Raw genomic sequence first — 16,331 nt, forward strand, 5'->3', positions numbered from 1 at the left:
ACCCTACCTATGCCTTGGAAGCTACCGAGCATGCGTCGAAGTCTCATCGAGCATGCGCGGGTTTCCATGGAGGCAAGTAAGCATACACACGCTCGGATTTCTTTGCCGAGAATCCCGACGAGAAAATTAAGAATCCCGACGAGAAAATAGAGAGCAGGGTCTCTATTTTTCTCGTCGAGATTCCCGGCAGTTTTCTCGACAAGAAACCATACACACACACGGTTTTCTCGGCAAAAAGCTCTCCCAGCAGCTTTCTTGCAAAGGAAACCGTGCGTGTGTACGAGGCCTTAGGCTGGGTTCACACTGGTGCGAATACAGACATCGCATGTGATTCGCACCACATTGCTGTGCAGATCACATGCGATGTCTGTTCAATGCAAATTCGGCCATACAGTTTGTATGGGTGAATTTGCATCGCATTTGGACCAAGATGATACAAGACCCTTTTTTTGGTCCACACTAGAATTGGATTGCATGGTGGTGCCCCGATCCCCGATCCCACAGCTGAATCAACTGTAGGAGACGGCCCTGGTGCTTGCTGGACTTTCTTGGCGCCCTGAAACCTTCACAGATGCAATGGAAATGTTTTTTTATGGGATTAAGTTCATTTTCATGGTAAAGAGGGACTTTGCAATTAATTGGAATTCATCTGATCACTCTTCATAACATTCTGGAGTATATGCAAATTGCCATCATAAAAACTGAGGCAGCAGACTTTATAAAAATGTATACCGTATATACTCGAGTATAAGCCGAGTTTTTCAGCACATTTTTTGTGTGCTGAAAATGCCCCCCTCGGCTTATACTCGAGTCACCTTTTTGCGCCTGATCTCCCGGACTTTGGAGACCCGGTACCGGCTGGTCGTAGGTCCCCTGGACATGGAAATTGGCACATATGTAGCCCCATTTCTCCTGTACAAGTGTGCAAAGGTTGTCTGGGGATCCTACAACCGGGGAGCACCGATTTTTCAAAGCCAGGCACCCCTTCCACAGACTCCCATGTTAAACGTCAGTCTAGTCATGGACACAGTGAGGCATGGGCACAATGAGGCATGCACATGGACACAGTGAGGCATGCAGATGGACACCCTAGGCTTATACTCGAGTCAATACGTTTTCTCAGTTTTTTGTGGTAAAACTAGGTGCCTCGACTTATATTCGGGTTGGTTTATACTTGAGTATATACGGTATTCGTGTCATTCTGAAAACTTTTGTCCACGGCTATACTAGGCTTTTAGCATCAGCAATGTATTGATTATTTTCTAGGGTTGTTTTTTCAAGTTAGAGCCGTTGAGATTTGTATGTGTAATAAACTATTCAGGACATGAACACATAACACACACAAATTAGTAATGCAGCTGCATCATGGAGCACTCAGCAAACATTATCAAATGACATATTGTATATCCTACATGCCATTTTATATTAAAGGTACCAGCAATATACTTATTTGGCAATGCTACTCTACAGTGTGGAGACTTATTGCCCATACACGCGGTCCGAATATCGTACAAAAGAGAAAGAATCGTGCGATTTTCAGGTAGTTTGTACACTACTTTCAAGAGCTGACAGTTCATCCAATATTATTCTACCGGACAAGCACAAAAACGTTCCTTGTACGATACCAGATCGTACGATTTTTGTTTGGTCAATACACTTGTCGTCCGAAAATACAATAGCAAAACACTACTACACATGACATCACTTCCGATTTTTTTTTCTGTCGTATGAGAATTTTCGTGACTTTAAGGCCTTGTACAGACGAGCGAACATGTCCAATGAAAACGGTCCACGGACTGTTTTCATCGGACATATCCGCTCGGAGATTTCGGTCTGATGGTTGTACACACCATCAAACCGAAATCCCCGCGGACAGACAGCGCGGTGACATGGCGGTGACGTTGACGCCGCCACATCCGCAAACCCGGAAGTTCAATGCTTCCACGCATGCGTCGAATCACTTCGACGCCATGCGCTGCTTCTCGGGCCAGCGGACATGTCCGATGAGTCGTACTGACCATCGGACATGTCCGACGGACAGGCTTCCAGCGGACAAGTTTCTTAGAATGCTAAGAAACTTTTGTCCGCTGGAAACCTGTCCGCCAGGCCGGGAAACTGTCCGGTCGGCCCTACACACGACGGACCAGTTTCAGCGGACATGTTCGGTTGTGTGTACGAGGCCTAAGAGGAGGTCCGAAAAAAAAAAAAAACAGCAGCTACACACACTACAGCTGCTGGCTTTTAATAAATGCACACTTACCTGTCCTGCTGTCCCTCAATGTCGGCAGTAGGGTTCCCGGCGTGTAGCCTTTCGGCTTCATGCCGGGAACCCTACTGCGCATTCGCAAGGCCCCGCTCCTCTCTCCTATTAGCCCGGCGGACAGGGAGGATGAGGAGGGAACTCCGCGGTGACGTCACTGCCGCGTCACGGCCGCAGCTGGATTCCCCCGGAAGTGGGAAAGGATACCTGTCAAAGACGGGTATCCTGTCCCCCCTCCCCCCGAAAGCTGCCAATTGTGGCACCGGAGGGGGGGGGGGATCCGATGAGCAGAAGTTCCACTTTATGGTGGAGCTCCGCTTTAGTAACCTATTCAATTTCTACTATCGACTATTAAGCAAAAAAAGTCAGACGATCTGTCGTCCGATTTTCAGATCGTGTGTACGGGGCATTAGGAAGGTCATAGTAATAGCATATGGCAACAATGATTGATTGATGAACTAAAGATCAAAAAGACATTCAGTCATCTGAATGGAGAGACATAAAGCCTTCTGCAAGGACAGCATACACAATGTTGGAATATTGCCTCATAAGCAACACTTTCTAACAAGAATACATGTATTCGCTGAATTGCTTTTTCCTAACATTCTACAGAAAAGACTGCAGTGAATCAAACCAAGATACAGAGCATTAGGCTCCCATTATAGCCATGAATTAATAATTCAGGCTAATTATTTAAAGATGTTCTTTCGGCTCATTCAATACTACATCATTAAAAATTGCAGTATGATCCAGAAATACAGACTATGCTAGAAACGCTTTGTCATTTTTCCATATGCAAAATTACTTAAATTGAATGTATAAAAGCTGGAGCAAAGAAAAAAAGGCTACGGAAAAAGAAAAAAAAACAATCACAGCTTAGCAGAGATATAAATGTAAAATGGAAGAAAACCCAGATTTAGGTTCTCTGTACAACACTTCACTTTATTTTCTATTTCATTTTTATTTTGTATAACCGCTTAAGGACCGCCTCCTGCACATATACGTCGGCAGAATGGCATGGACAGGCATATCAACGTACCTGTACGTCCCCTTTAAATGCCTGTCCATGAGGTCGCGACCGTGCCGGCATTGGCGCGAGTCAGGCCGTGGGTCCCGCGGACTCAATCGCCGCGGGGATTCCCGCGATCGTCTCACGGAGGTATAGAGCAGGGAGATGCTTGTGTAAACTCTGCGTAGTGAGAATGACACTGATCTCCGCTCTGTGTACTCGGAGCGGAGATCAGTGTCATGTGACACAGAGCCCATCCCCCCTACAGTAAGAAACGCTATGCAGGGAACACTTAACCCCTACAGCGCCGCCTAGTGGTTAACCCCTTCACTGCCAGTGTAATTTTCACAGTAAACAATGCATTTTTATAGCACTGATCGTTGTGAAAATGACAATGGTCCCAAAAATGTGTCAAAAGTGTCCGATGTGTCCGCCATAATGTTGCAGTCAAGAAAAAAATCACTGATCGCCGCCATTACTAGTAAAAAAATAATAATTAATAAAAATGCCATAAAACTATCCCCTATTTTGTAAACGCCAGAACTTTTGCGCAAACCAATCAATAAACGCTTATTGCGATTTTTTAACCAAAAATATGTAGAAGAATACGTATCGGCCTAAACTGAGAAAAAAAATGTTTTTTTTATATATTTTTGGGGATATTTATTATAGCAAAAAATAAAAAATATTGCATTTTTTTCAAAATTGTTGCTCTATTTTTGTTTATAGTGCAAAAAATTAAAACCGCAGAGGTGATCAAATACCACCAAAAGAAATCTCTATTTGTGGGGAAAAAAGGATGCCAATTTTGTTTGGGAGCCACGTCGCACGACCGCGCAATTGTCAGTTAAAGCGACGCAGTGCCGAGTCGCAAAAAGTGGCCTGGTCCTTTAGCTGCAAAATGGTCCGGGGCTTAAGTGGTTAACGTATGCTAGGGTTTAACAATACAGATAAAAAAGAAACAGAACGATTACAATAAATGTTCATATTATAATACCTGAGATCCTTATGTTCCAAGGAAACTAACTCTAAAGTCTGCCATCTTTACAAATTCAATTGGGCCCTAAAAAAAGGGTGTACATTATTTATAATAAAAAAATTGCATAGCTGTTCATCCATCTAAACTGCATGTAAATACAGTATGTTCTTTGCAACTGGAGAAAAATGTAATGTTCTTAGGCTATAGTCTCTACAAATTAAACCCAAAACCAAAAATGTAATATATTGCAGCTTACCAATTATTAGATGTGGTGGCTGCATTTGTTTTCTTAGGCTTTATTCCCTCTGTATTCACCTAGTGATCTGGCCAGTAACACATCTCCTATATTAGAGTGCCCCCACTCTGGATAAAGAAGCACAGGGGGCACCTTTGCACAGCAGCATTGTCAGTCTGGGGGGCAGGGGAGTGTTAGATGTACTAGTAGATTTAGATACACTAACAAATTGAAGTCAAACTCCAGCTAATACTTTATAAGCAGCTACAGCAATAATTGTTTTTCCTTTTGGGATAAAGGTTTTACATAAATATAATACAAGCTGATGTAACGACTCTGATACATTCTGCTGGGCAACTTGTTTATTTGAAAAACACCACACTTACTGGCAGAGTCGCCAAATGAAAACAGAAGAAAGAAAGCCCCAAAAATAGAAAATGAATGCAGCCATCACATCTAATAAATGGTAAGCTAGCTGCAATATAATACATGTTTGCTTTTGGGTTTAACACTTTAATGGGGAAAATACCACTTGTGGCCAATAGATGGTGCTGACTGCATAGGAAATAAGTATGCCCAGCTCCATCTAGTGGCCATAATGCAGTATATATAGAGTGAGAATATTGAATTTCATTACTCACTCATCTTCCGTCCCTAATCTCGACGGACCAGGTAGGCTTTGTCCCTGGCAGAGAGGCCAGGGACAACACCATAAAGGCGATAAATGTCCACCACTGGTTGTCAAAATCTAAGACCAAGGGATTTTTGCTGTCCCTGGATGCCGAGAAGGCGTTCGACAGGTTGGCCTGGGACTACATGGAAGCTGCTCTTCGCAAGCTAGGTTTGCCTTCGCATTTTATGCAAATGGTCTTAACACTCTATTCAGTCCCTTCTGCACGTGTTAAAGTCAATGGTCGACTGTCGGACGCCTTCTCGGTGCGCAATGGAACCAGGCAGGGGTGCCCACTTTCTCCTTTAATTTTCATTCTCACTCTAGAACCACTATTGAACTGTCTAAGAGATAATCCAGATATACGGGGCATTGACATCAAACATCGCCAATATAAAATAGCCGCATATGCGGATGACATCCTGTTGTTTCTCACAAATCCCCTGATCACTTTGCCCAACCTTCTTAAAGATTTCAAATTATTCCATACACTTTCCAATCTGCGTATTAACTTCAGTAAGTCAATAGCCTTGAATGTTTCACTGCCGGTGGAGACTGTGGACCTGTGCAAAAAAAAATTTCCTTTTAAATGGGACTCTAAAGATATAACATATCTAGGAATTAAGCTCCCTGCAAAACTCTCTGATCTTTTTACCCATAACTTCCCTCCTGCACTACAATCAATTAAGGCTGACTTAGAGACCTGGACTAAAGGCACGTTTTCTTGGTTTGGACGTGCAGCTGTTTTGAAGATGAACGTCCTTCCAAGACTGTTATACCTGTTACAAGCGATCCCAATTAGACTCCCAGCCTCATTCCTAAATTCCTTTAAATCAATGTGTCGGACCTTTCTCTGGGGTGGGCGTTCAGCCAGATTGAGTTGGGACAGATTATCTTTGCCCAAAACGAAGGGAGGCATTGGGATCCCGGATCTCTCCAGATATCACCGGGCCTGTCTTCTCACACGTATAGTCGACTGGCACATCCATGGAAAGAATAAAGATTGGGTTGAGCTAGAAGAAGCCTTTGTAGGCTTCCGAATATCTCACCTTCCCTGGATAGACCGACCGCTCACCCCCAGGAAATGCACTTCACACCCTCTGATTGGTCCAACCCTTTCATGTCTCAGGACAATATTTAAAGAGCCAGGCTTGACACCTTTTCCTGGTCCCATGACCCCTCTTACACATAACCCTGGTTTCCCAGATGGTGTCAATACTGTAGCCCCACAGGCAACTCGAACCGAGCCCTCCCTACGAGCTCACCAATTCTTTAATAAAGGCACACTTTTATCCCAGTCTGCTATGGTATTGAAATTTCCTACCTTTCAAATTCCACGCTTCAAATTTTTCCAAATCAGGCATTTTCTACAAAATTCTCCTACACCTGCCTTATGGAGCAGAGACTTCACACCCCTTGAAAATGTATGTGTTTCCTCTGCTCCACAACGGCATTTAATCTCGGTATTATATTCCATGCTCACACCCACAGCTTCCTCAATGGCCTCTATTCACGACAAATGGGAAACTGATTTACAGATCTCCCTTTCTGATGACGATTGGAACTCCATTTGGACACATATTCACAAGGGTTCGATTAACGTTTCTGCACAAGAGAACAGATATAAGATATACTCACGTTGGTACAGAACCCCTAATACACTACATAAATTTTACCCTAATGTCCCGGCGACCTGCTGGAGATGCAATGAGGCAGAAGGTACTCTTTTACATATCTGGTGGAACTGTCACAAGATCCAACCGTACTGGAAATCCATCCACTCAATCATTGCACGCATAACATCACTCACACCTGACTTTACCCCCAAACAATATCTTTTGCATCATACCTCTTTGCCACAGTCGACATACCGTAAGTCTCTAATGATGCATCTGATCAATGCAGCCTCTCAGTGTATCCCATTGCGATGGAAGGACCCTCTCCCTCCAACCATACAGGATTGGCATACCAGAGTAAATAAAATTGAGATGATGGAGAGACTGATCCACCAAGCAAGGGATGCAGCTGAGACATTCAGGCTTACTTGGAATTGTTGGACATTTTACAGAGAATCCCTTCCTACTGACTTATTGACAGTTTCCTCTGACCACCATGACTGACCCTACGTAACTACTTTCCTTACCTTTTATATTGTCGCTCTCTGGTCCCCCTGTTTTCCCCCTTTACCTCCCCTTGCCCTTCCCAACTGCCCCTGAGCTTCTCTGTTAGGACCTAATGGATGTATTGCAGCCCTAGTTTAAGAGCATAGGGAGGCCTTGCCCTTACCTCCCACCCCTCGAGGGTCTAACGATACATAACTCTGCAAACAACCTACGGAGATATGTCCCTTAGGTTATAAATTAGACTGTTGTAATTTGTTACATAAACAGACCAGGAACTCCCTCAAATTCCCTCGGATATGTACTTTTCAAGTTTACCCCCACATTGCCCACAGTTTTGCCCCCGTTAGGGGTGGGTTAAGTGGGGGATTAATCCTACTGGTCGTTATAGGCGTTACTGCTTTCTGTTGATCTATAGGTTAGTCCCGATGACCTCTATCATAACAGTCAGGATACAGCTGACTCTTCTACTATGATTGCTACCATATTGTCTCATATGTGGATTCTTGTTTACTCTCTTCTATGCCACTGAATAACTTAAATTAATGATAAGTTATACACCTAGATATATATTCCACACTGATACTTGTATGTAGTACCGTTTATACTATGTGATTGCTACAAACTGCTTAATAGTTGAATCGACTATACTGCTGTAATATGTTATGACTTAATAAACTTCTATTTTGGAAAAAAAAAGAATATTGAATTTCATCACAGAGCAAATGCAATTTTTTTTTTATAAATATTTTTAAGTTTATCATATTTTTTTTTATTATTCTTTGTAACAATACAAAGCTGACGACAGTCACATAATTTCAGATTTTCCAAGACAGCATTAAACAGTCGTACAAATGCACAATTAAATCAAAAACGTGGCTTAACAGTGCATTTTTGCTGTCCCCCAAGCTCACGTTTAAAAAAAGTCTTTGAATTTTTGGACAATAATTTGATTATTGTTTCTGTAAATGTGGTGGCTGAATTAGTTTTATTTTTTTAGGCTTTCTCCCTTACACAACTCAGTAACACAACTCCTGTCTTAGGGTGTTTCCACTCTGCATGGAGAAGCAACAGAAACACCTTTGGACAGCAGCTTTGTCGATCTGGGTGGAGAATAGTGTTAGATGAATGAGCAGACTTGCCAAACAAATTAAAGAAAAATGCCTGATAACACTTTTTCAGCAATTACAGCAAACCCCTTTTTTCCTTTTGGGAAACGAATAAAAGCTAACCATTGTAAGCACCCCTGCCAGTGTTAAATAGTTTGTCTCAACCCTGTAACGGCCACTTTTACTGGACAGCTTAGTCTGGTACAGGAAGTTAAAAAGTAACAAACTGATTGGCAAGATTAACAGATGAAAATAAAGGGGGAAAAACTAAAAACGAAAACTAATGCCGTCACCACATCTACGTTTTGGTAAGCTGCAATATAATATTTTTTTGGGGGGTGGGGGGGAATGAATGAATGACTTGTATAGCGCAACGCATGCGAACTGAATCGCCTCTGGGCGCTTTTTCCAGCCAGTATCTACTTGGCTGGTGCGGTCATTTTTATCCTGGAGGATCATGACACGCTAGGGACACACAGTCATACACACATATACATATATACTGGGCCAATTTGGATGAGATCCAATTTACCTACCAGCATGTCTTTGGAATAAGAAGTATCAACACAACACTCAGATCCTTTTTAATTTTACAGGAAACCAAATGTATATAGCACTCTGTTAATGCTGGCTGCAACTTCTCCCCAAGCTGAAGCCCAATTTGGGAGTATTCCTATGGGAGGCTACAGCCAGCACTGAAGCCACCACCCCCTCTCTCACTAAAAATTATAGGGCTAGCCGGAAACCCTATGCACAGATTGTGACAGGATAGTTTGTAGAACTTCCCCAAGGACACAGAGGATGCTGGGGAGAAGTATTAGAGAAGTAGCTTCTCCCCAAGCTGAAGCCCAATTTGTGAGTATTCCTATGGGAGGCTACAGCCAGCACTAAAGCCACCACCCCCTCTCTCACTAAAAATGATAGGGCTAGTGGGAACCCTATGCACAGACTGTGACAGGATAGTTTGTAGAACTTCCCCAAGGACACAGAGGATGCTGGGGAGAAGTAAAGAGAAGTAGCTTCTCCCCAAGCTGAAGCCCAATTTGTGAGTATTCCTATGGGAGGCTACAGCCAGCACTGATGCCACCATCCCCTCTCTCAACTAAAAAATTATAGGGCTAGCCGGAAACCCTATGCACAGATTGTGACAGGATAGTTTGTAGAACTTCCCCAAGGACACAGAGGATGCTGGGGAGAAGTATTATAGAAGTAGCTTCTCCCCAAGCTGAAGCCCAATTTGTGAGTATTCCTATGGGAGGCTACAGCCAGCACTAAAGCCACCACCCCCTCTCTCACTAAAAATGATAGGGCTAGTGGGAACCCTATGCACAGACTGTGACAGGATAGTTTGTAGAACTTCCCCAAGGACACAGAGGATGCTGGGGAGAAGTAAAGAGAAGTAGCTTCTCCCCAAGCTGAAGCCCAATTTGTGAGTATTCCTATGGGAGGCTACAGCCAGCACTGATGCCACCATCCCCTCTCTCAACTAAAAAATTATAGGGCTAGCCGGAAACCCTATGCACAGATTGTGACAGGATAGTTTGTAGAACTTCCCCAAGGACACAGAGGATGCTGGGGAGAAGTATTAGAGAAGTAGCTTCTCCCCAAGCTGAAGCCCAATTTGTGAGTATTCCTATGGGAGGCTACAGCCAGCACTGAAGCCACCACCCCCTCTCTCACTAAAAATGATAGGGCTAGTGGGAACCCTATGCACAGACTGTGACAGGATAGTTTGTAGAAAACCCTAGATTTTTACATACTGTCCCTGGTTTTACTGAGCCTGGTAACCCTGATGGGGCCCACTAGTGGCATGGGGCCCTCGGGCAGTGCCCGAGTGACTCAATGGTCAGTCCGCCCCTGCATGGAGGCTGTCATTGCTGACCCCATTCTTAAAATACTGCTTGACTAACTGTTATGTTGACCCACTAGCATTAAATTATTTTGTCGCTGACATGAAACAAGTAAGTAGATCAGGAATGTCAGAGAAAACTAGGGTGGGCCCAAATTTACACACAGAACTTGATTAGTTAGACCCCTTTCACACTGAGCCGCCCATAGCATCAGCGGTAAAACTCCGCTATTTTTACCGCTGACGCTATGGGCGGATTTGCGGCGCATTTCAGCCGCTAGCGGGGAAGTTTTAACCCCCACTTGCGGCCGAGAAAGGGTTAAAACCGCCCACAATGCGCTGCTGCAGCAGCGTATTGCGGGCAGTATAGCCACGCTGTCCCAATGATTTCAATGGGCAGCAGCGGTGGAGGAGCGATAAACACAGTGCTCCTTCACCGCTCCAAAGATGCGGCTAGCAGGACTTTTTTACCGTCCTGCTAGCGCAACGCTCCAGTGTGAAAGCCCTCAGGGGACAATGGAGCAGCTGTTTGAGGGTGGATTGCAGGCGCTATTTTTAACGCTATAGCGCCTGCAATACGCCCTCGGTGTGAAAGGGTTTTTTAGAGAAGTGGCTCAGTTACAGAGAAACAATCTGAAAGTAAACAGCTTCTTCTATATGCATATTGCTTAGCGTCTTGGGTACACCCTGTATTAAATGTTTATCTATTGAATAAGGATTAGTTAGATTAATTATTAGATAGAATTTGTTTTCTATTACTTACTTTGAGAAATTGCATCAACATGTCCTGTTTCTTCTTATTCTGCTCCTCCTCTGCCATCATCTTCTGCTGCATGTACAATAGCCGCTCTTCTTCGGTCATGCGGCTTAATTTGCCTGATTTTTTTCCGCCTTTCTTTGGCATGGCTGCTGAATCTACTAAAAAGAAATGTGAAATTAAAAACAGTGGGGTGGATTCAGTAAGCAATTGCGTCTGCGTATCCATAGTTACGCAGCGCAATTGCTTAGTTGCGCCGGCGTAAAGACTTTTCTGTATTCAGAAAGCTTGTTACGCCGACTGCAGCCTAAGATATGACTGGCATAAGGCTCTTATGCCGTCGTATCGTAGGCTGCATTCTTACGATGGCCGCTAGGTAGCGTTCCCGTAGTGGTCAGCGTAGAGTATGCAAATTGCATACTCACGCTGATTCACAACCCTACGCGCGCCCTGCGTACGCATTTTACGTCGTTTGCGTTAGTCGGGTTCCGCGTAAGGCTGCTCCTGCTATTAGCAGGGGCAGCCAATGCTAAGTATACCCGTCGTTCCCGCGTCACGATGTTTGAAAATTACGTTGTTTGCGTAAGTGAATCGTGAATGCCGCTGGACGCCATTTACGTTCACGTTAAAGCAAATGACGTCCTTGCGACGTCATTTGCCGCAATGCACGTCGGGAAAGTTTCCCGACGGAGTATGCGCACTACGTTTGGCGCGGGAACGCGCCTAATTTAAATGGTCCACGCCCCCTACGGGATCATTTAAATTATGCGCGCTCACGCCGGCCATTTTTACGGAGCGCCTCCGCAAATTACGGAGCTACTGCTTCCTGAATCAAGCGTAGCGCAAGTAATTTACAGAGGCGTAGCATAAAAACGTAATGCCGCGCCTCCGTAAGAAGTGCGCAGCAGTACCTGAATCTACCCCAGTAATTGTCATAGTTTCTATGATATAACCAAGTGGTACATTTTATAGGACAGTATCGGTGAAAATATCACTCATAATATTGCTTCATGTTACTTAGGTGAAGCAGACAATTTTGTTGAGCCCAAATCTGTGACTGAAATATTTACCAGAATTACCGTCAATTAATAAATATGTGGTTTTTTTTTCAGTGCAGCATATGTACAGAGCCAGTACAGCGTGTGTGTGTTTAGCCCCCCCATTCACACCTATGCATGTGCGATGGAACGTGTGGGATTTTTTGCATGTTTCAGCGTATCGCATTTAGGGCAGCCCATTAATTTCAATGGGCTGCCCTATGCACAAAAGAAGTGCCTGACCCTTAAAAAAAAAAAATCACACCACACATGGTGCGTTTTACCACCTTTACCTCACAAATCTCTTCCAGAACACCCCCCCCCCCCCAATACTTGATCCTAGATCTCACCCCCCAGCACAAATAAAAATCGCCCAAATCCCCCCTCCTAGCACAAATCCTCTCCCCCCACAAATCAGGGCTCGACAAATCCCGGTCGCCAGGGCGACTAGAAATAGCGTCCTGGCGACTTGGCTTGGAAGGTGGGCAAAAACTTTTTTTTTTTTTTTTTGTGAAGTCCCCAGCTCTTCCTTGTGTGAGCTGGCGCCATCTGGTGGTGGCCCTTAGTATTACAAGTTAAGCATTACAAGTTGTTTTTTTTTAAAGGTAAAAAGCATTACAAGTTAAACAGCAATTCTAATGTCATTTTTCACTATTTTCACTGCCATCTTCTTCCCTCTAATTAGAACCCCCAAACATTATATATATTTTTTATCCTAACACCCTAATGCGCAGCGGTCTTACAAGCGCACTTTTTTGGGAAAAAAATACACTTTTTTTAATTAAAAAATAAGACAACAGTAAAGTTATCCCCATTTTTTTTTTATATTATGAAAGATAATGTTACGCCGAGTAAATTCATACCCAACATGTCACGCTTCAAAATTGCGTCCGCTCGTGGAATGCCGACAAACTTTTACCCTTTAAAATCTTCATAGGCGACGTTTAAAAAAATCTACAGGTTGCATGTTTTGAGTTACAGAAGACGTCTAGGGCTAGAATTATTGCTCTCGCTCTAACGATCGCGGCGATACCTCACATGTGTGGTTTGAACACCGTTTACATATGCGGGCGCTGCTCACGTATGTGTTTGCTTCTGCGCGCAAGCTCTTCGGGACGGGGTGTGTTTTCTGGCTCCTAACTTTTTTAGCTGGCTCCTAGATTCCAAGCAAATTTGTCTAACCCTGTATATATGTATATATATATATATATATATATATATATATATATATATATATATATATATATATATATATATATATATATACACCCTACCGGACAGGCTTCTGGTGAAAACTACAAGTAGCTGCTTTAGCACACCTTGAGCAGGGATGTTCCACTGTTGTTGCTATCACTGGCCTGCATGTAGATGAAGTGGCTAAAAAACAGCCATGGGAGAACAGAAGCACTGAGATGCAAGAAGTAATAAAAAAGGTGAATAGTGTATTCTGATGGTGGGGAAGCCTCGCTGCTGTCAGAATCCAATAGCTCAGCGGAGAGGATTCCTCCACCCACCTCGAATGTATTGATGAGGGAATTGGGTCAGTTTTTTTTTTGTTCAAACCACTGGTTACACACAAAAAAACTGACCCATTTATGTCCAGCTTAAAGAGGAGCTCCACCCTATAGTGGAACTTCCGTTCATCGGAACCCTCCCCCCCCCCCTCCGGTGTCACATTTGACACCTTTCTGGGGGAAGGAGGAGCAGATACCTGTCTAAAGACAGAATTTGCACCCACTTCTGGGGGGCCTCTCTGCGGGGACTCTGCGGGTAGTACGTCACTTCCCGCCCCCGCCCACTGTGTTCTGGGAAACACTCGGCTCCCAGAACACAAAGGGAACCAGTGAGGACGGTGTATTGTCACAGTTTGCTGCCTATCCTAGAATGCTCCGGAAGTCACGTGGCGGCCAACTGCGCATGCGTAATGCGTTCCAAACACAAATGCAATGCGTTCCAATGGATTCACGACAGTGCACACCAGTGAAACCTCGGTCGGCATCCGGGCTCTTTCCTTAACATCCCCGTGGATTGGAGAATGTTAAAAAAAAGAGCCAGGAGGCCGAGCGAGCTGTCCGAGCAAAGCGAGGACCTGAGGCCGACTGGCCACTTTCCTCTAAATCCACGTCGCCCTGAATGCCGGGTTCGCTGGTGTGTACTGTCGAAAATCCATTGGAACGCATCGCACTTGCGTTTGGAACGCATCGCGCATGCGCAGTTGGCCGCCACGTGACTTCCGCAGCATTCTACGATAGGCAGCAAACTGTGACACTACAACGGCGCTGCACGACTCGCGCATGCGCCGTAGGAAATCGGGCAGTGAAGCCGGAGCGCTTCACTTCCTGATTCCCCCACCGAGGATGGCGGTGGGGGCAGCAGAGTGATGAGCGATCGCTCCGTCACTCTGCTGCCGACGTCGCTGGACTCCAGGACAGGTAAGTGTCCTAATATTAAAAGTCAGCAGCTGCATTATTTGTACCTGCTGGCTTTTAATATTTTTTTTTTCCCAGGCGGAGCTCCGCTTTAACTTTGAGAAACTGTTACAATTTCATTTCTGTCCAGGGGACTTGTTACAGTAGATTTACTTACCTAAAGGAAAATGAATAAACGAGAAAGGGACGGCGCCAACTATTATCTAATTCAATAATTATGTGCCAGTGCTGCTCCTGAAATTAGTAAGTGAAAATTCATTATTACCAAGATGAAAACCAATGTGTAATCAAAAAATATATAAATATAAAATCTCCAAAAAAAAATAAAAATGACCTGTATTTAAATTTGCACAAAAATTATGAAAAATAATAAACAAATTAATAAAAAAATAAGTTAATAAAAATAATAATTCATCAGTCCAATATATATTAGTACGAGATAACTACATAGAAATTAATGGGACAACAACTACAAAGGGTACAATCCAGGAACCTGACAGTCATGACCTGCATTAGAGGTCCCCGGAAATACTGACACCACAACGGTTAGCACTAACCGTCACCGGATAACATACGGGTGTCCTTGCATGAACGATTCGCCCCGCCCCCCTCCGTCACCCGTTTACCGGTTCCAATCCGATCTCCCCGTACCCGTCCGCTGTGTAGGCTGAGAAGTTTCCTTCCGTCTCCTAGCAACAGAGAGCTCTAAGGGGCGGGTCTGTGGGATGAGCCGCTGCACGTCACGTGGTGTCCTAGTTCATTTTCTGGCATGCGGTTGGTTTGTTTGCAGGTTTGTGTGTGGAGTGCACTGCGGTCTGGTCAGCAAAGTAGTGCTTATACATAGATATTTAAAAAGGGAATTTTGCTGGCTATGTCCTATACAGGGGGTCTTCTTTATTCAGCTGTGTTTTTTGATTTTTATACAGAAAGGAGGGTTGCTCATACATAGGCGTCTGCAGAACTTTTTTTTAAGGAGGGGGGGCATCATTTCAAGGTTGGAGGCTGCGGACAGGATACAGGAGGTGGTAGGAGGCTGCGGACAGGACACAGGAGGTGGTTGGAGGCTGCGGACAGGACACAGGAGGTGGTTGGAGGCTGCGGACAGGACACAGGAGGTGGTTGGAGGCTGCGGACAGGACACAGGAGGTGGTTGGAGGCTGCGGACAGTACACGGGAGGTGGTTGGAGGCTGCGGACAGGATACAGGAGGTGGTTGGAGGCTGCAGACAGGACACGGGAGGTGGTTGGAGGCTGCGGACAGGACACAGGAGGTGGTTGGAGGCTGCGGACAGGACACAGGAGGTGGTTGGAGGCTGCGGACAGGACACAGGAGGTGGTTGGAGGCTGCGGACAGGACACAGGAGGTGGTTGGAGGCTGCAGACAGGACACAGGAGGTGGTAGGAGGCTGCAGACAGGACACAGGAGGTGGTTGGAGACTGCAGACAGGACACAGGAGGTGGTTGGAGGCTGCGGACAGGACACAGGAGGTGGTAGGAGGCTGCGGACAGGACACAGGAGGTGGTAGGAGGCTGCGGATAGGACACAGGAGGTGGTAGGAGGCTGCGGACAGAACACAGGAGGGGGTTGGAGGCTGTGGACAGGACACAGGAGGTGGTTGGAGGCTGCGGACAGGACACAGGAGGTGGTTGGAGGCTGCGGACAGGACACAGGAGGTGGTTGGAGGCTGCGGACAGGACACAGGAGGTGGTAGGAGGCTGCAGACAGGACACAGGAGGTGGTTGGAGACTGCGGACAGGATACAGGAGGTGGTTGGAGGCTGCGGACAGGACACAGGAGGTGGTAGGAGGCTGCGGACAGGACACAGGAGGTGGTAGGAGGCTGCGGATAGGACACAGGAGGTGGTAGGAGGCTGCGGA

The 16,331-nt window shown here is 45.2% G+C and overlaps 1 protein-coding gene across 7 annotated transcripts in view; it reads right to left on the minus strand.

The window, feature by feature from the left end:
- CCDC65 (coiled-coil domain containing 65) overlaps window positions 1–15,178 on the minus strand; it is a 53,926-nt gene extending 38,748 nt beyond the window's left edge. The window contains exons 1-3 of one of the 7 annotated variants that reach the window (XM_040341186.1): window positions 15,106–15,178; window positions 14,612–14,688; window positions 10,995–11,146 (exon numbers count right to left, since the gene is read on the minus strand). In XM_040341186.1, the coding sequence (XP_040197120.1) occupies window positions 10,995–11,135 (141 nt within the window). In that variant the 5' untranslated portion in view covers window positions 11,136–11,146; window positions 14,612–14,688; window positions 15,106–15,178. The other 6 variants (XM_040341182.1, XM_040341184.1, XM_040341181.1 and 3 more) reach the window with 6 other exon arrangements.
- Window positions 15,179–16,331: the final 1,153 nt, after the last annotated feature.

This window comes from Rana temporaria, chromosome 2 (genome assembly GCF_905171775.1).
Source record: "Rana temporaria chromosome 2, aRanTem1.1, whole genome shotgun sequence".
NCBI classification, from domain to species: domain Eukaryota; kingdom Metazoa; phylum Chordata; class Amphibia; order Anura; family Ranidae; genus Rana; species Rana temporaria.